Raw genomic sequence first — 20,541 nt, 5'->3', positions numbered from 1 at the left:
TAACTAATTTTATTAATTTTAACTGTTTATATGTGAATATTTAAGTTTTCAATATTTAACAAATATTAATTTGAGAATATAATAAACTTTGATTGTGAATAAATCCTTTGGCCTTAAATAATTTATCAAAACATATAAAGTAATAGATAATTTTAATATGTTTCAATTAATATTTAACATTGTTATGTGGGAGTATTGTCATTTCAGATTTAATTAACAGAATTTACGAACATAAGATGGTCAGGTTCAAGGGGGGTTTTCGTAGTATTTGAAGTGGCAGGACTTCGAAAGCGAATCAAAAATATCTGGGAGTAACATGTAATTAACTCGTCATCATACGGCCCAGTAAGGGGTATTAAAGTAATTTCATCTTGCATAAAAGTCACAACTTGAAAGCAGCCCGCGAGCGGTAATGCAGATCTAAAAGGCACACAAAAGACAAACTCAATTAATAATAATAATAAATACATAAATAAATAAAAGCTGCCTGAATTTGAAGCTAATTCTCAGAAAGCATTTCACTCTACTCTCTCCAGTCTCGCCAGTCACCATTATCACATTTTGAAATTTTATCCTTCTGATGTAAACATAATGATCTCTCTTGCTTCTCTCTGACACATCTGTACTCACTCATCCACTCTTGCTTTCCTTCTACTTTCTCTCAACTCAACTCAACTCTTTCTTCATTTTATATATATATATATATATATTTTTTTTTTGTATTCATTGCCTCTTTCATCTACCGGTTCTTGCCCTTCATTTGTCCTTTTTTTTTTTGGTTCTGAAGAGAAATTTCACACCCATTTGAGAGAAAGCTGAAATGGAACCTGGGTCGACCTCAAATTCCATGGACGGGCACAAGAGAGAAAAGGGTCGTAGCGCCAGGACCAGACTGAGCTCTATGTTGCCAAATATTGAGCCCTTTGTGCGAAAAACCGATCATAATCCAAGAGAGTTGAGATCTTGGGCTAAGAAAACTGGTTTTGTTTCAAGTTTCTCTGGAGAAACAACTACAAGTGCTAGTGAGAAGTTTGATAGTGCTGGTTTTGATATAGAGAAGGGTAGAGGAGGAGGTACTTCACCTAAGATTGAAATTGATCCTATTTTGGGCCGAACCAGGCCCAATGCAGGCTCCGAAATCGAAGCTGATACTACCGCTGGGCCTGATGGGAGGAGGAATGATAATGCTAGAAATGGTGGAATTTCGGGGTTCAGACATAATGGAAATGTCCGAGGTGGTGAGAATGAAAGAAAAAGGATTAGAGAAGAGGCTATTTTGGGGGATAAAGTTGGTGAGAGGTTGAATGGGAATGTGAATGTAAATGGAGATAGAAAGGGAACTGTTAATGGTAATGGACATGAGGTTCATGTGGCTAATCCAGTTGAAACTAAGAAAGAGGAAGAGAAAATTGAACGAGATGAGCAAATTTATATTTACCCAGGTGGGCAAGAGCCTTCTGATGAAGGGTGGCACAGACAGTCACAGATGAGATTTGGACTGAGGGATAATCCGGGTTTCGGTTAGTTTTTTCCTGTTATTTGTTTATTGTCTTTATGGTGTCTTTTTGTATATGAGATTTCGTTAGTATTTGTTAGTTCTAGTTGGTTCCGTGGCGAAATTGTTAATTTAGTGTGGAGCATAAGCCTAGATGTTATAGTTTATATAGTACGGAGTGTTGCAGATGTTGGAGCATTGGTAAGCAAGCAAATTAGTGCAGCCTATGAATGTGGATGTTGGTTAAGAGTAAGAGAGAATAATGTTAGTTTAAGATCTAATACATAAAGAATGACAGCTTGTATATTTTTACTATTTTTAATGAGAAGAATCATGATGACTATTGATAGGCTGGTTCTACAAAACGCAAATAATAGGCAAGTGAAAATGAACCAAAGTTAAAAAACCAAGCAAAAAGGAAAAACAGAGCGATAGAAGGAGTTTATCCATGTTATGCGCGGTACCTTTTTATGTAGATGATGAATGTTAAATTCTTTTTAATTTGTGCTTGTGATTGATGGCTCATGTCAGTCTGATTTGGAGGGTCTTCTAGTATCCTCGTTTATTTCAAATATCTATGATAGTTCATAGGGTGGTTATAGCCATGCATTCTTGCACTATATTGTAATTGGTTATCATGATTTGCATTAATAGCTTTCTTTGTATGATTTTCATTGTAAAAGCTATATTTACTTCCATCTTCACATGCACTAATACTTGAATCTCTTGAAGCCTTGAATCAACTTGCAAAATTAATTCTTTTTTCTCACTCTTATATGGTTTCTATATTACTGCAGTACCACTCATATGCTATGGTCTGCAACACTTTTTATCTTTGGTTGGTTCTCTTATATTCATCCCCTTGATTATTGTACCTGCCATGGGTGGAACAGACGTAAGAATCTTCTCTTATGGATAATATGATGTTTAATGCAGCATAGGAAGGGACTTGACTGTTATTTATTTATTTCTACCTTTATTTTCACCTGATTGTTGACAGAAAGACACCGCCACATTGATTTCTACAATGCTGCTGGTTACTGGAGTTTCAACAATATTGCATTCCTACTTTGGTACCCGTCTTCCATTAGTGCAAGGGAGCTCATTTGTGTATTTGGCTCCAGCACTAGTTATAATAAATGCTCGTGAGTATCGAAATCTCACCGAACATGTAAGTTCAATTAGACAAATAATTGTATTATTAATTGTCCATGAGTTAACTTTATCACAAATCCTTTCAATATTCCAAATCAGGCAAAATGATTCTGCATTTTGGGCTATGATAAGTTTTGCTATGAAATACAAGAAATTAAAATTTGTATCATAATCTGTGGCATTAAGCATCTTTGATTCATTAATGAGAATAAATGTAATGATTTTTTCAATGAATTAAGGACCTTGTGACCATGAATGGTATTTTACTCTTTTTCTGTCAACTTAAACTTCTTGGTTTCAAACTGATGCAGAAATTTAAGCATATTATGAGGGAACTGCAAGGAGCTATAATTGTTGGTTCAATATTCCAAAGCATATTGGGATTCAGTGGTTTAATGTCCCTTCTTCTAAGGTAATCATGGGGTATAGAGAAATAATTTCCATGCATTTTCAGTATCAGTGCATCTAATAGTAAAGTTAGTGGATCACTTGGATGCATTAGTGAAGCTACTCCTGTGTTGTCTCAACTACTTATCTAGAAATCTCTTTTTCCCTTTTATGCTTAAATTCCAATTCTTACAGTGGTGTAGTGCTAATTTGATGAATATGTTCATGAAAATAATCTTGCACTGTTAGGCTTCCTTTGTCCTTAAACTTTCCAGAATTGGATCCTCTTCAGATTCTTTCAAATTTAGATGCAGTGCAGTGGGATTGTAACAGATAGACATTTCCATGGAAAGAATATTACAGTATTCAGTAGTAACTGATACAATTCTTCCTGTGTATGATTCATCAGTAATTTTCAAGAAAAATTAATGAAGCTAAACGATAATTGTCTAAAGCAGCATATCATGTACTTTCACAAGCTATTAGATTTGTTTTAATTCTTTTCTTGCTATATTATGTTGTTTTGCAGATTGATTAACCCTGTTGTGGTGGCACCAACTGTCGCTGCAGTGGGTTTAGCATTTTTTAGCTATGGTTTTCCACAAGCAGGAAGTTGTGTGGAAATTAGCATTCCCCTGATATTGTTGGTCCTTATATTTACCCTAGTAAGCATTTGCCTGAGAAGATGAACTAATCTAAATAATTCTACAAAGTTTGCCTATGCATTTGTGAGATCTATTCCGTTGTAGAAGAGATTTCTTCATTTCTCTACGTTTTTCATTTACGAGATTTTTTTCCATTAGTTGGCCTCATATTTATTTGAACTATATCACAAAGTATCTGTAGAACTTATTGTTGTATGTTGTTTCTTTTTCAGTACCTGAGAGTAATATCTATCTTTGGACATCGTCTGTTCAGAATTTATGCGGTACGCATCTCAAGTTTAAACCTGTTGATTCTTGGTAATTTTGATGTCACAAAAGCTACTTGTACAGTTCAGTATCACCCTTCATTGTTGAGAAACTCTGAAGGACGCTTTCCTCATCCTCCTCTCGGGAGAAAGAACAATTGCCGATCTATTTGCTCCTGTCATTTTGACTGTCATCAATAATTAGATACTCCTTGATTTTAGGATCATTGCTGACATAGATGTGAGAAATCTTGGTGTTTTAAACTAATTATTAGGATGTGGCAACACAATCTCATTCTACCCCTCTTTGGTGTATTAAAGCGATGCAACATATTGGGCAAAAAGATTCTTTTATATTAGTCGATGGCCGCATGGACCCTAGTATTCATTGGTATATCATAACTCACTCTATCATGTTCTCTGCCTGGATGATGTATGACAGTGATGTTTGGCTGACAGATGAGCCACCTCAAAAAATTGTTGGTTGGTGAAATCAACCTTGTGATCAAAGGAATAACGTTTACAACATCTATGCATGGCATTGCACTTCCTCTGAGATTGGTTGGCAATGGTTGTTTTCAATGTTTAATTTTCAGCAAAATTGCTGGAATTTGTCAATCTGGCTTGCAGGTGATGCTGCACCAGATTCAGAGTTATTTCCTTTTAATTTCTACTCTTTTCTATATTTTTTCTCCTTCTTATCTTCTTCCTGTCCTACACCAGTGAGAAACTACTGTAACGGCAGGAGTGGAGCACAATATACCTTGAAACTTCAAAAGATCTTTGGTCAGCCTAAGAGGAGTTAATATGCTGTTATGCCTGATAGGCGGCACTTCAAAAAGGGCGATCATAAGTATTTTTGCATTCATGAATCAACTTATGTTCAGCTATATTGTTTGACAACAAAAGGCTGTAACTCTGTCTAATTCATGCTTCCTTACACTAATAAGTCCCCATACACCATTTAGAGCCGCTGCACCTTTAGAAATGAACAAGATAAATTAGAAAATAGTAACTCCCCATACGCCATTTAGAGCCACTGCACCTTTAGAAATGAACAAGATAAATTAGAAAATAGTAACTAAAACATGTAGTGATTTGCATGCATTGGCTTAATTATTTTCAAAATAAAATTGTTTCTTGATCTTTTCCTAGATTTGATTTAAAAGCACCTGAGAAAGGTCATACATAGTCGTACTAATTGTTATATATGGTATATATATTACCTTTATCAAAGATATATTAATTTTTGTTAGCAGATAAAACATATATGGTTAAGTATCCTAAGTTTAATGGGGAAAATCAGATGGACCATGCTTCCTGTAGGAAGTTTCTTTTTTCATTGTCTAGCAATGTTAGAGTGAAAGTGTGGTGAGAAGAGCTCAACAGATTTATAATATAAATCATGTTTGTTGCATTGAACATTAATCCATGTTACTATCATTTTTTCAATCATTACAGGTTCCCCTGAGTGTTGTGATCACATGGATATATGCTTTCTTCTTGACTGCTGGTGGGGCATACGACTACAAAGGTTGCAGCCCTGATATACCCAGTTCAAACATCTTAACTAATGCATGTATAAAGCATGCATATACCATGAAGCATTGCAGGACTGATGTTTCCAACGCTTGGAGAACTGCTGCATGGGTCAGAATCCCCTACCCCCTACAGTGGGGCATCCCGATCTTCCATTTAGGGACCTCCATGATCATGATCATTGTATCACTGGTTGCATCGGTGGACTCGGTTAGTAGCTTATTATTCAAATGCATCAGAATATATGATAGAATATACTCGATTATCATTATGAAAATTTTCTGTCTTGGAAGGATTTGCCCTCCTAATTATCCAACTGGTTCACAAAGTGTTTGATCATTAACAGAGAAGAACCTTTTTATCTGCATGGTATTAAGAAAACAAAATGATAATAGAGTTGCCAAATTTTATCTGTTGATCTTCAAGAATTTTAATTTCTAAAATAAGAGCTCTGAATGTAAAATGAGAAGGTTTAGTAAGTGTAATTAATGCTAATTGTAACTTACCCAGGTTGGAACATATCACTCTACATCTATACTAATCAATTTAAGACCTCCAACACCTGGAGTTGTTAGCAGAGGAATTGCATTGGAAGGGTTTTGTAGTATATTGGCTGGACTTTGGGGGTCAGGTACTGGTTCCACTACGTTGACAGAAAATGTGCATACTATTAATATAACAAAGGTGGCTAGCCGAAGGGCGGCAGAAATTGGAGCAGTTCTCATGATCCTCTTCTCATTTGTAGGTAAGACTCCATAAGCATACATCTGAAAAACCAAGATTGAGAGCGGAATACTTCTTCTGGGTTGATATTAAAGCATTAGGAGTCTTGTTGATGAACATAGGTTTATGGTCTACTGGCATTGATTTTGGAGTTTGGACTACAAAATTTGTGTTATTGTGTATATGTTGATAAAAAGTAGACATGATAGCTTTCATTCAGAGGACTCAAGATTTGAAATAGTCAGAACTGACCTGACATTTCTGAAACAGACTTATTATAATCATATATTTTTCATGCATACATGTTAATTTTCATTTAGAGGACTCAAGATTTGAAATAGTCAGAACTGATCTGAGATTTCTGAATCAGACTTGTTACAATCATATATATTTTTCATGTATACATGAATGTACTCATATATTTAAGTTGGTTAGGCTTTAATATGTGTACTGGTATTCAACCAACCAAATTTGTTGAGTCTGATTGGTAAAATTTTGGTAATCATTGGATTTTGATTTACCATGCAACTAATTTTTTTTTCCTAGAAAACATATGAAGATTATTCATGTCTTATATGTGGTGTAAATATTTTTGATTCTTTGTTTTTCAATTACAGGAAAAATTGGTGCCATTCTTGCTTCTATACCACTGGCCTTGGCTGCTTCCATACTATGCTTTATGTGGGCACTTATTGTGGCAATGGGTCTCTCGACTTTGCAGTATAGTCAATCAGCAAGTTTTAGGAACATAATGATAGTTGGCATTTCATTGTTTCTTGGTTTGTCCGTTCCTGCTTACTTTCAACAGTACCAACCTGAGTCCAGTTTAATATTGCCAAGTTATTTTGTCCCTTATTCAGCAGCATCTAATGGACCAGTGCACACGGGCAGTAAACAAGTAAGCCTTCATCCCAATTTATATCTAGTTCGGTGTTGTCTACATAAGGTCTTGCATTGAGTTTCCTCTAAACAAGGAAGATAAATAGTTTGTTAAATATGCATCAGATTAAATATACGGGTCTTCTGACTACTCTATATACATATATATGAGATAATAAGAGTGCTTGTGTGTGAACTTATTGTCAATTATATGATGCTATCTTTTTAATTTTTCCTTGTGATACATGAGAGCTGATCTGCAATATTATTACTGGATCTGTCAGCTTGATTTTGCCATAAATGGACTCATGTCAATGACCATGGTGGTGACCCTTGTGGTGGCATTGGTACTAGAGAATACTGTTCCAGGCAGCAGGCAAGAACGAGGGGTGTACATATGGTCTCGCGCTGAAGACATGGCAAGTGATCCATCCTTGCAGGCAGATTATTCCTTGTCTAGAAAGATCTCCAGGTTTTTTCGTGGGTCAAGAAGTTCTGATGTGGTGTTTGGTGATTGACAACTTATTGAATGAATTGTGAAGTTTCCCTGTTGCAATACAACTTTCCAGGATGGAGTTAAGGAGCTTGGAGATGGTATGTTTAAGATGAAAAGGGAAAATTATAGCTAACAATACATATTTTGATTACTTATAACAAGAATAAAGTAGTAGTAGCTATGTATTTGTAACCTATTTGTTTTCGCCCCTGGGAAATTTGTCCTTGTAATTGAAAAACATGATTGATTCTTACTATATACAAAGCTAAAACATTCTTTAAGTATATTCTTTGGCAGATAAATCTTTAAACAAAACCTTGGCCAGTTGCTCAATGCAATTGGGGAAGATAAGAATAACCAGATGAAATTTGAAGAGAGAATATAAAACTTTAGTGTGTTATTTTAAGAAGAAACAGTTGGGTCTTTGTTGAGCCAATCTTGAATGAGGGAACGAAGGGTAAGGTTAGGGGTGAGGAATTTGTGGTCAAGTCTTAGATTTGTCATTGGAGAAGTGTCATGTCCCGTTCCCAGCCATTCCTCCATTGCTTCCAACTCATAAGAAAATCCATCTGCTGCTACATGTGGATTTTTCATTACTTCCTGCAATCAACATTAAAATAACATTGAACCACATGACGATACATTATCTATGTATGCAATTATGTACTAAAAAATGTTAATACAGTGTTTTATTGATTCTTTTAATGGAAACTAACCTGAAATATAGGGCACAGAAAAACCCTGGGAATATCAGTTGAATCTTCTTCTTTATTTGCAAAAGTATCAGTCACCTCCTTACTAACTCCTCTTGCTGCCAAACCATCAGCCTTTTTCCTCAATTCATGAAGCTCTTTCGTTACACTTGTAATTCTCAGATCTTTATGGGCCTCTTGGCATACTGACAAACATTTCATTGCTATCCTGGCCATATCCTTTGCCAAATCCAAGGGCCAGCGTCCAGCCATCTCATCCAAAACTTGGACCAGGGCCGTCTGATCCAACATCGTTGCCTCCTCAAGTAGTGCGGCCCAATTCCTCCCTGCTAAAAGATGCAGCAACACCACCCCAAATGCTCGAACATCCAATCTTTCATCGCATTGATCACTAAACCTTCCCAACCCAGCACAACTAATCTTTGCAACAAGATTGCGATCAAGGAGGATATTTGATGGTGTGAGGTGGCCATGGACAATGGGCCTGGGCTCTGCCGAGTGGAGGAAACCGACAGCCGAGCAAACTTCCTGAGCAATGCGAATCCGGTCGGCCCACCAAAGAGCCCGTCCATGTTTGCTGTAGTTCCTTTTAGAGGTAAATAAAATGTCCCTTAAATTACCATTGTGCATATACTCCAAAACTATACATCTTAGGTCCGAGCAGAAACCCATTATGGCAACCAAATGAGGATGTCTAATGTTTGTAAGAAGCTTCACCTGCAAAATCATAAACCTCCCTCAAAATTCTACCAAAATCTATATGGAAGAAAGTATCATGAAGATTTGATTACCGTAGCCTGGAAGTCATCATGGGACAATCCTGAGCTGAGCATTTTGATGGCAACAGATGAAAAATGAATTCGTCCTCGATACACATTTGTCCAATCTTCACCACGCTTCAATCTCAAATGTTCAGAAAAATCATCAGTGGCCACTCTAATCTCCTCAGCTGCATACTCTTTATAACCACAGCTTATCAGTTCATCACTAGACCTTGTGACCATTGCAATGGCATCTTTCTCTTTACAAAACTCGATTCTACGATGAAGAACATCTCGTTGTCGTCTCAGCTCCTCAATCTCTCTAACCATTTCCGCTCTTGCAGTCACCTCCCTCTCCAATTGTTTCTCCGCATGCCCTTTTGCTATTGTTGACAATTGAAGCTTGTTTGACAGCTCGGATAGGAGTTCCGAAACTGAACTCAATCTTTTTTTGCTCTCCTCTACATCTCTTGTGATTTCATACAGTTGTTCTTTCTCATCATCTAAATTTTCCTGTAATTCTAAACGACTTGCCAGCTCTTCTTTTCTTAGACTTTCAAGTTTCTCAGCCTGGAATTCAATCAACAATTCATTAAAAGATATGAATTATGAAAGCAAGTCATATAAAACAGAAATCAGCAGTTTTAGTAGTACACTGGTGGTGCATAAACATATAGCCCATTGAGCTTTTTTGCATCTTTCAGTGTTGGTTTTCGCCTCTTTCCTATGCAGCTGGATCATCTCCTCAGCTTCCTTTAGTTTACTTTTCAGAGATTCCACTTTTTCTGCAACACTCTGATCATACCCAAATGTTGATATTTGTCAGAAAAATATTGTGATTATTAATCTAGTTTGATCATAAACTATAACTAGGCTAAATCATGCCCACATATTGCAGAAAATATCTATCTTTGATGATAACTGAAGCTTACCATATTAGAGTCCTCAAGTTCTACCAAAATTGCTTCCATTGGACTTGTTTGCAGAACTTCATACTCAGCTTCAGGATTTGCTTCATCTAAGTTCAAAGACATCAATTGGTAGAAATAATTTTCTATCTCCTGGACATGGTTTTCCCAGTTATTCTGTGAATCAGGGGAGTCCAAGTTTCTTGGTGAATTTGGTAAGTGAGACGATCTTCCCATAGAATAATTTTCTGTGAATATTTTAGTTAATCTACTTCTTAAGTTGCCTCTCATTCTTGCAAGTCTGACTCCTTGATCATCCTCCATTACTCCTTCCTCGTTATTTCCCTTAAGGAACACAAGTTTCCCTCCACATATTATGAACAATTCACAGTATTCAGGCTTGTGTAGGTGGACAAAGAACGACCCACTAATCGCACTTCTTGATTTCCTGAAGATGATGAAATGACTGATAACTGAAATTAAATCAACAACAAAATTTCTCAATAGAAAATAAAACATACCCTGATCCTGATGGGGATTTCATGAAAGCAATTCCCATCACAAGTTTGGTTATTCTGAGTTCTGAGATCAAATCTAACAACAGTTTATGAACAGGTTCGTCGCTTTTTCTAATTTTCAGAGTCTCAGCTTTTACCTATTAACACCCAAAAAATAAAACAATAAAGAAGAAATGCAATCAAATTACTGAATTCATGTATGAAAGAAGATAAAACGAAACAATCAATCAAACCTTGGCACAGAAAGCTTTATACTTGGAGAGTAACTCTTCAATCTTCCCTTCTTCATGCTTCCGACGATCTTCCAGCACCTCATCACTGACAGAAGTTGCAGGAAGCTTGCAGCCAACTAAAAACAATGAACCCACAAATCAAAATCACAAAAAAATTAATAACAAAAAAGACCGGTGATCAAGTGAAGCAGAAAACTGATGAAAACTTACGCGGGGTGTAAACAAGATCCCTGGAGATGTCATAGGTAAGATAAAGAATGACAATGGAGAATGGCTGAGACTCAAACTTTGCAAGAGTCCAAGCCAAAGTCTTGAGTCCATCCTGCAAATCGTTGCCAACAGCAACGTAAACCTTCTCCACATCAGTGTCCATTCACAGTCAAAGCTCAATACGAAGGTTAATTGGAATCACTGCTCAATCAAAAATCAACATAATTGAGGCGTAGAAAGGAAAGAGAATTTCAAGGGTTGAGTTTATTTTCAAAGCTTTGTCGGAGTGTTTGTGTTCGCCTTGACGATATTTTTTATACGATTTGGACAGCAAATTGGCAGCACGCCAATTCTTAGCCTTGTATATTACTTTTCTATAATTTGATATGAAATTTCTGGGGTTTTTCATTAGTCCTTGTCTTCGTCTTTTTAAAATGAAATATTTGTTGACGAGAGCAACGCATGGATCATCATAGGACTTTACTCCATGCCAGCTTGACTTTGAGAGTGAAATTTTGGATGGATTGAGAAATAAAAATGTTATTTAGTTAAAAATATTAAAAAATAAAAATTTTATCATATTTTTTAATTTAAAATTTTAATAATTTTTTTATTTAAAATTTAAAATATAATAATTTCTTTTCTTAAAATTTATTTTCTGATGATTATCTTCTTTCTGACCATCAACGTTTTCTCTCCTTTCACACTCTTTTGTTGTCATCTCTATTATTATTATCATTTGAAAAATGAAGATCATCATCATTATTTTTTATAAAGATGATTTTGTCTTCGTCTTTAATGAACAAAGACGATAGAGAAAGGCGATGGGAGAGATTGGAGGGAGAGAGAATATTGACGATTAGGGAGAAGATAGTTACTGAAAAGGAGAAAATATCTCTAAGTAAAAATTATCACTTTTCAAACTTCAGATTAAAAAAATTATTAAATTTTTAAACTAAAAGAAAAAATATAATAATTTTTTAATTTTTTAAATATTTTTAACTAAATAATATTTTTATCTTTAATCTTAATATTAAATTTTATCATATAAATAAACAATTAGTTTTTTGAAATATTTTGGCCTTTGTATTTGTTGTGAGATTGCCGACAAAGAGTTGACTGTGCAAAACAATATCTGGAAACTAATTTGTGTATTTTCTTGCCTCAAATTTTAATTTCAAAAAAAGTTGCAGTAACCAACAAATTAGTGAAGGCTAGTGGTTGAATCTTGACAAAGTCATCAAGATTGACGCTTCTGAGGCTGCTGCCATTTCTCAGAATTTTAATGTTGAACAAAAATATAAAAAAGTCATCTTTTAAGTTGCCACTTGGTAAGTTTTCTACTGGTCCTGTATACAACTCCCATGACTTCACAAAAAAAAAATATACAAATGAAATATTGTAAAAGTAGTGGCTAAGAAAATATAAATAAACTCATAAGCATTGTGATATGTATATGTACGGATGGATACAAATTAAATCGAGTCTAAATACCCTTTGACTTGAATAAAAAATAGTTTGAGTTAAATTCATCGAGTTAATATTAAAAATTGTTTGAATTCGATTTAAATGAAAATAATTCGATTCAAGTTTGACTCAAATTTATTGTTTGGACATGTGGTTTAAATTTGTAATTTAAATTTATAGTTCATTGATAAAATAACGTTATTTAACATAATTTGAATCGAGTTCAAACCAAGTTTTAATCAGATCGAGTCATTTATCTAACTCATAAGTCAAATCAAGTCAAACTCCCTATAACTCGAGTTTGTTTATGTTTTAAAATGAGCAGAACTTCTTAACTTAAACTCAGTTTATATTCAAAGTAAACGAATTTGAACAGAATTGAATCGAGCTAAGTCAGCTTTCAAACCGAAGCTATCTCGGTTCAAGTCTACCCCTATGTATATACCCTTGTTGATTTCTCTTGTATTGGCTAAAAGAATAGTATTATATATAAATAAAAATATGTTATTATATAATTAAATAATTAAAAATAAAATAATATTTAATTATATAATAATATATTATATTATTATTTATTATATAAAATTATGCATTTAATTTTATTGGTGGTTAGAAATAAGTAAAATTACGAATGTTTTAATGTGTATTTTATTAAACAATAAGGTACTAGAAATAATTGAACTATATAAGACTTTGTCCAGCCATCGTACGTGGGGGTGTAGCTCATATGGTAGAGCGCTCGCTTCGCATGCGAGAGGCACGGGGTTCGATTCCCCGACCTCCATCTTCAGTGTTCAGAATTAATTGGCTACCTTTTCCATTTTATTGTCTTAGTACGGCCCAGCTAGGCCATAATAGGCCATAACCCAAACCAGTCTCTCTTCTGTTAAGAAATCAATTCCTCTCTATTTATTTTTGAGTGAAATTACACATACCTATTTTAAATATATATATTTATATATATTATCATATAATTAAAAATTATTTTAATTTTTTAATTCTAAAATTATTTTATATCACATAATTGTTACATATATAAGTGTTAAATATCATTTATATATATATCATATATAATTAAAAATTATTTTATTTTTTAATTCAAAATCATCTAATCACATAATGATACATATAAATGTGTATATATTTATATACCTAAGACAGATATACATAATTTTATTATTTATTTTTTGGTCTACACTTATTTCTAAATGTACCCACTTACATGACGAATAAGTAAGATTTCACATCTCAACCACCACATCAAATTTATCCAAGGAAGTGATATGTATCTAGGTATATCAATTACCAAACACCACAATATCATATTACACATCTTACACAAGATAAAATACTCGAAAAATCTTCTTTGACCGAACTCATATGTGTAAATACAACTATTCAACAATAAGCTATATAAACATCAATAAGACATGTAACTTATCCCTTATTGCCCAAGAATAAGGGAATAGAAAGTGATATATATTCAGTTATACCAATAATCAAACATGACAATATCATTTTCAAAGACATATTACCGAATACGAAAAACTTGTAAAATTCTTTTTTAACCGAACTCATAATTCCAAATATAATTACTCAACAATAAGCTATAAAAACATTAATAAGACACATAACTTATCCCCTCATCGTCTAAGAATATGGAAATAAATCCTACTCCCCAAAGACAATGGTAAGAATTTTGCATGATAGTAAACCCTACTCGAGTTAATGAAAATATATTTCCTTAGAATTTATGAGATTATCTTTCTATTTTCTCTCATATCTAAACAGGAAAGCGATAATCTCTTGTAAGATCAAGCTTATAATATCGATATAATTCTCTTGTTTTAAATTTTCTACAATTAGATTAGAGAAACATCTCTATATTCATATTTGAAATAAGAATACTTAGATACAATACTCAAAAGTCACTTTACATCTTCATCTTACAAATATACAAGACTTATACATAGGTAAAACATATGGAAACAAGACATTTTAGAATTGAGCATTCCAACTCAAAACTAAGAGCTAGGCATTCCAAGTTTAGGCTATTATTAGGGGCGGACTTGGGCCTTTGTAAGGCTAGGCCCAAGTCCACTTCAACGATCATCTCTAACCATTGACGATAGTGCTTTCAACCCTAATATGTAGAGAAAAATTCGGCTATCTCTTTCTAAGTCATGACATTGTCTGGATAACAAAGGCATCACAGACAATTTCCCTCAATAGGAGAGAGAGAGGACAGTTGACGATCGAAGATGACAGATCGTCACTAGAGAAAAGAGGAAAAAACTTTGAGAGAAAAATTACCACATTTCAAATTTTAGAAAAATTATGAGATTTTCAATTTGAGTGAGAAAAATGTAATAAAAGTTTGGTTTTTTAAATTTTTTTTTACCCCTAATTATACCCTTAATTATAATTGAGATTTTGAACATAAATTATCTCGTAAATGGATATTTAAGTTTTTAAAAATTAAAATATAAAACTTTGAAATTTTATTATAATTTGGATGAGAATATGTCTTTCGGCCTTGAAGATATATCCAAACTCACTTCCCACCTTAATGATTATTGTCAGCCCAAAGTGGTGCAACCCACAAGTAAAATATCTTTTTGAAAAGTAAAAATAAAATGATAAAAAGTAAAATGCCCTTGCGACCAGTACTATCTGTACGCACACAACACAAACAATTTATCTTTTCTTTACTGTGTTTAAGTTCCACCACCAGCTTATCTTAAAATCATAAGTTTCTTTAATTTTTTACTCATCAATTCAATTTCAATCCTCCTTTAACCTTAAGTTAAGTTATATAGTATTGCTTTAACTATCTTCTGGGAACTTGATCTCAAATCTATTAAATTATCTTCTGGGATAAAATTGTTATTATTGCTTGCAAGTAGTAATATTTTATTATTTTATATTTTATTTGTTTATTTGATAAATTATATATTAAAAATATCTACATATGATTTTACTAAAAAAAAAAAAGTTCTTTTAGATAATAATAGTAAATGTAAAATTTATTCATAATTTTACAAAAATTCATCAATGAACTGACAAAGAAAAGTGATAGGGCTGAAATAACTCAACCCAAAAACATACGGGGAAGTGATTCAAAGCATGGTTGGGTCCAATCTGTCTAAAAATGTTATTCAAGACCTCTGAGGCCCTGCAGCCCTCAGCAGCTCTCCGAGGCATAGGTAGCTTGTAATAAAATTTCATTTTCGTTATTCTCTTTAACATGGGTTTAAAAATTGAATTACACTAATTAATCCAACTAATTGAATGGTTAATTATTAACTAAATCAATTAGACTATGTTTAAAATCAGATTTGATTCGGTTAATATAAAAAATTGATTTTTTTCAAAAATTTATTATAAAAACTTGATCCAAGAGCATATTAATCATATATATATATATATTATTAAACTAAACTTATTTTAAAATCAATTAAGTTAAATTATATATTTAATTATAAGTTATATAAAAAAATTTAATATTATTTTTAAATAATTAATCAATCTAATCACCGATGAACTAATATGATTATTAGTTAAAGTAGGTCACTTTTTCTACTGTATCAATATCTGATTCGACGGTAAAAACATTGCCCTCTACAACAACAACAACATCATCTCAAACTTGAATTGTGTCTAATGGGCTCCATCTTTCTTCCCTGTACACACCCTTTTCAACTTACCAAACTTATTCTATAAGCACATTAAAAATGATGATTATTAAAACCAAAAACTGATAATAAAAACCAAATTTAATATTATGAGAATATATTTTTTAATATATAATTGAGTATTTATATAATCTATTTTTATATAATTGAGTGTTATTTTTTAATTTAAAATTAATAAAATTATTTATATCTATTTTAATTTAAAAATAAAATGACATATATTTATGTAATGATATATATAAATATGTATTTATTTGTGTATTTAAAGTAAGTTTGAATAGTATTAATTATTTAAAATTATCTAATTAAATAAAAATAATATTATGTATATTTATTTTAGATATATAAATAAGTATATATTTAATATATTATTATATAATTAAATATTATTTTATTATTAATTTAAAATTATTTAATTATATGATGAGACGGATAAATGGATAGGCACAAGATAACGAAGGAAGAATAACCCAAATCTTGCCTACAAAAGCAAAAGCTTCATTCAAAGTTGTCAGGACATTAGAAAAAAAACAAGAGAAGGGAACAACTCAGAGAAAAATGTCGGAGCTAGAGGACAGAGAATGCACGTGCATCACCGAAATCACCGTTGTAAAACAGGAATAAAAAAGATGCTGCGCACGTGCTAGCTCGTTCCAGTCAAAGGTCAAAAGCAAGCAGTGAATAGATGCGCGAGTCTTTGGGGGATTTTAATATTTTAAATAGATAACAACGGTGATAAGGAATAATTAAGGATCCCTTCATTTCTCAGATTCAATTAACTATTGCCCCAGCTGTCCACCACCTATCCCCTTGCCATCGCTTTTTTTTTTTTTTTCTAATAAAATTTGTTTATTTCTTACAAAAATTTGTCTACATCCACATTATCTGTATTAATGAATTGCATGTAACATTAGAATGTATGAATTGAGGGACCCTAGACCTAAGATTTAACACTAGAAGATTAATCATATGGTTATATTGTAATTTCCTTTTGTAACGCTAACAGGTTTAAAATAGAGATATATGTACAATTTTAAAAAGTTAAACGTGCAAAACACCAGTGTTACTAGGAGAAATTAGAAAAAAAAACCTAAGAATAATATATAAGTATGTATATATTTGTGTTTATGTGTATCCGTTACTTTTAATATTCAAAGTTTGATATGGGGTGTACAAGCGAATTTTAAAAGCTAAAAGCTCTTAAATCAACGTACCGAATGGAATTACAATAGGACTCTATAGATTATATATCTATATTACTTTCATATTCAAAGTTTGATGTTTGTATGAATTATAATAAGACTTAATCCACCCTTATTACAAAAATTTGTCTATCGTGAAATATATCACGATTATGTATCCCTTAATGTGTGTTGATACATACTCATGTGTAATATGTAGTTAGTTTTATTGTTATATCGATGTTTAATTTCATAAATGCGTAGTCTAATGATATTTGAATAAATGTGTCATTGAATGAAAAATTCAAATACAATTTCATAATATAATTCACTAATTTAAAAGCAATACAATATTTGTTATCATACATAATCAATTTGTCGTATAGACACATTTACAATCACAATTAACCAATCGTTAATGTTGAAGCAATAAAACATGGTATGCCCTCTCATTGTGGAATACATTAATATTCGTACTTGAAGGATTGCAATTGGATAGTTGTGCAATAACATGAATAACTCTTCTTGAGAACCTATTAATGAATTCGGTGCCTAATTTTTCACTTGTCATGCTAAGGTATAAAAGATGTCAAATTTGTACCTCTTGACCATATTGGCTATAATTTCTTTTGGCCTATGAACTTAATCCATCATAACAAACATTGTTTTCGGGATTTGTTCTAATGTATGGGCCTTGGCTTAGATGTGAGTGGTAGGATTTGATATCTCAGGTAAGAGTGGTGGCTATTATTGTAGTGAAATTGGAAATAATCACAACCCTCCAACTTTTTCATCCTTGCACATCATTCACATTGTTCATGATGACATTTAATTTTCCATCTATCCCTTGTTGATTCGGAGACTTTATATTGGAAATCAATTTCCAAAACAAACCTCCTTAATACATCTTGCAAAATTTATTTGATAGCCAACACTTAAAAACCCCACATTTCAAGTTTTAAACCATCAATAATAGGTTGTGTTGGATTCTTAGGGAATGGAAGTACCCAATGCATTGAATTAGGGATTGTTTCATTCTCCATCGTTACTATGCACGGTTGATAAATCACAATCTCTAATGTCATGTAGATAGGTGTTGAACTTGTTTGGGATGGCATGCATCATCAAACTTAGGTTTGTTAATCGGGATATCGTTCATCTCATGATCATGATCAAACACACCATAACGCAAAGTTCTTTTTTTGCATCCATGCATCCAATCCTTAGCTATTGATAACAACTTTACATTGGGAACATTAGCAAGATTATCATCATTATCAATGTCAACGTTAGCAAGATTATGAATTTCAATATTGGCCCTTATGGACAAATGATAATTTTCCAAAGATTCATATTTATTATTTCATAATTAGTATTAGGAGTTTTTCTTCTCAATTTGGGAGAAACCACTATGAATAGAGAAACTACTTGTGACATTTGCTTAATAAGGCTCTAAAAATTGTACATAAATCCTTCATAACTTTAAAATCTTACAAACAACCCCTTGTATGGTAAGACTTGAACAAACCTAAGATTTTAGGCTAATAACATATACAAAGTGCTAAACTTTGTAAAATTTCATTCATACTTATAAATTTTACATTTAGCCCATCATAAATCCTCCCCATAGTTGTAAACCTTTTACATACCCTAGACTAAATCGAAGTTGTGTGTTTCACACAAGAAGTTTTAATGTGTATGCTTTGGAAATTGTTTCACCCTGTTAAAATCTTGTAATTTTGACCATATTTCTAACAATACAACAATCTATCAAATTAAAATGGAAAAAAAAGTAAATATTTATCTTTTTACTTGGATTTAATAATTTTTTATACTTAAATTCATGCTCTTTTTTTTGTAAGATTTTATATATGAGCTTATGAGTTAAAAGAAAATGACAATTAGGATTCTAGGGATTTTGTTGTAAGGTCAGAAATGATGATATAATTGTATTTAATTTAGTTGTTTAGTTATAAAGGTTTAGTCTTTTTCGTACAATCTTTCAAAATATGATTAATTTAATTAATAACCATTATAATAAATAGGCTAAATGCTATATCCCACCCAAGGTTTAGTTAAATAACAAATTTATACTCTTTAAATTTGAAAGGTTTTTTTTTCACCCTTCATCTACTACAATTAGTGAATTTTATTTGTTTTAGTGTAAAATACTATTTTATTGTTATTAATATAATTATGAAAATGGCCCCATCCTTTGATACAAATTAAATTATCAATATGTTTTTAATTTCATTAAGTTATGAAAATCCTCTATCAAAACAAGAAATTTAATTAATTAATCAATTTATCATTCTATAAAATTTAATTTTCCAATTTATCCTCCAATAATTAAAATTTATTATTTTTCTTTTTCTTACAATAATAATTTTCCCTTATTTTTTGTTTTATTATTCCTTCTTCTCCTATCATCTTCTATTCCTAACCACCAACTATCGTTCATCCTCTCTTTTGTAGTTATCTTCACCACTTATATCAACGATCATCTTTATCCTCTAATAATCTTCATTATCGACCATCATTCTTCTCCAATCATATTCACCATCATTTTTTTAATTCTTAATTTCTTAAAAAATCTCTTAATAACTGTAGATTCACAGTCATTTAAATTAAAAAGAAATGAGCAAGAGCAAGAAGCTAAATAGATAAATTGATATTTATTTAAAAAAAAAAAAAGGCAAGATGATGAAGAAATAGTTTGACATTTATTAAAAAGTAATGCGAAAGAGAAAGAACCAAAAAAAAAAAAAAGATAGACTGATATTTATTAAAATTAATGAGTGAGAGCAGAAGATGAAGAAATAGATTATATTCTTTGAAAAGAAATGATCGAGAGAATAAGTGAGAGTGGGAATGTGGGAAAAATAAGAGGGACTGGGGGAGGGGGAAATTGATATTTATTTAAAATAAATGAGTGGGAGAACACAAAAAGATAACGAGAAAACAGTAGGAGAAAAAAAAAAAAAGGAAGAAAGAGATGAATATTTTTTAAAATAAATGAGCAAGAGAGGAAGTAGAAGAGCTAGTACTGAAAAAAAAAAAAGAAAATGAAAATATGTAAATAAAGTGGATATGAGAAAATTATATATTTTATACATTTTTATAATTATTGTTATCTAGTTTGTGTTAAAATGATTTCAAACTTAAAGGGAGGAATTTGTGGATTCATCTAAACTCAAATGGGAAATAATTTTTTGCAATGTTTTTAAAGCTGAATTAACAATCAAACTAGTTATCTCACTGGTTTATAGTT

The 20,541-nt window shown here is 32.1% G+C and overlaps 2 protein-coding genes and 1 non-coding gene across 4 annotated transcripts; 2 read left to right on the top strand and 1 right to left on the bottom strand.

The window, feature by feature from the left end:
* Window positions 1–497: 497 nt before the first annotated feature.
* Window positions 498–7,868, top strand: LOC123199123 (nucleobase-ascorbate transporter 11). The gene is made up of 10 exons (XM_044613977.1): window positions 498–1,520; window positions 2,293–2,390; window positions 2,496–2,666; window positions 2,962–3,062; window positions 3,567–3,702; window positions 3,915–3,965; window positions 5,409–5,696; window positions 5,997–6,231; window positions 6,827–7,107; window positions 7,373–7,868. Exons 1-10 carry the CDS (start codon window positions 821–823, stop codon window positions 7,604–7,606), a joined length of 2,295 nt encoding a protein of 764 aa, XP_044469912.1. The 5' UTR covers window positions 498–820; the 3' UTR covers window positions 7,607–7,868.
* On the bottom strand, window positions 7,768–11,312 carry LOC123199122 (putative U-box domain-containing protein 50). 2 transcript variants are annotated; one of them, XM_044613975.1, is made up of 8 exons: window positions 10,928–11,312; window positions 10,718–10,833; window positions 10,488–10,621; window positions 9,991–10,432; window positions 9,713–9,853; window positions 9,089–9,628; window positions 8,301–9,014; window positions 7,768–8,184 (listed from the first exon to the last, which is right to left on the bottom strand). In XM_044613975.1, the coding sequence occupies exons 1-8, from the start codon at window positions 11,088–11,090 to the stop codon at window positions 7,987–7,989; spliced, it is 2,448 nt and encodes an 815-aa protein (XP_044469910.1). In that variant the 5' UTR covers window positions 11,091–11,312; the 3' UTR covers window positions 7,768–7,986. The 2 variants fall into 2 exon arrangements, with proteins under 2 accessions (XP_044469910.1, XP_044469911.1); XM_044613976.1 differs by having other exon boundaries at window positions 9,991–10,414; window positions 10,928–11,311.
* Window positions 11,313–13,106: 1,794 nt separating this feature from the next.
* On the top strand, window positions 13,107–13,184 carry TRNAA-CGC. Its single transcript has one exon. It is a non-coding gene; the product is annotated as a tRNA-Ala (tRNA).
* Window positions 13,185–20,541: the final 7,357 nt, after the last annotated feature.

This window comes from Mangifera indica, chromosome 16 (assembly GCF_011075055.1).
Source record: "Mangifera indica cultivar Alphonso chromosome 16, CATAS_Mindica_2.1, whole genome shotgun sequence".
Lineage (NCBI taxonomy): Eukaryota > Viridiplantae > Streptophyta > Magnoliopsida > Sapindales > Anacardiaceae > Mangifera > Mangifera indica.
The sequence above is the reverse complement of the archived record's forward strand: the minus strand, read 5'-3'. Positions and strand labels throughout refer to the sequence as shown.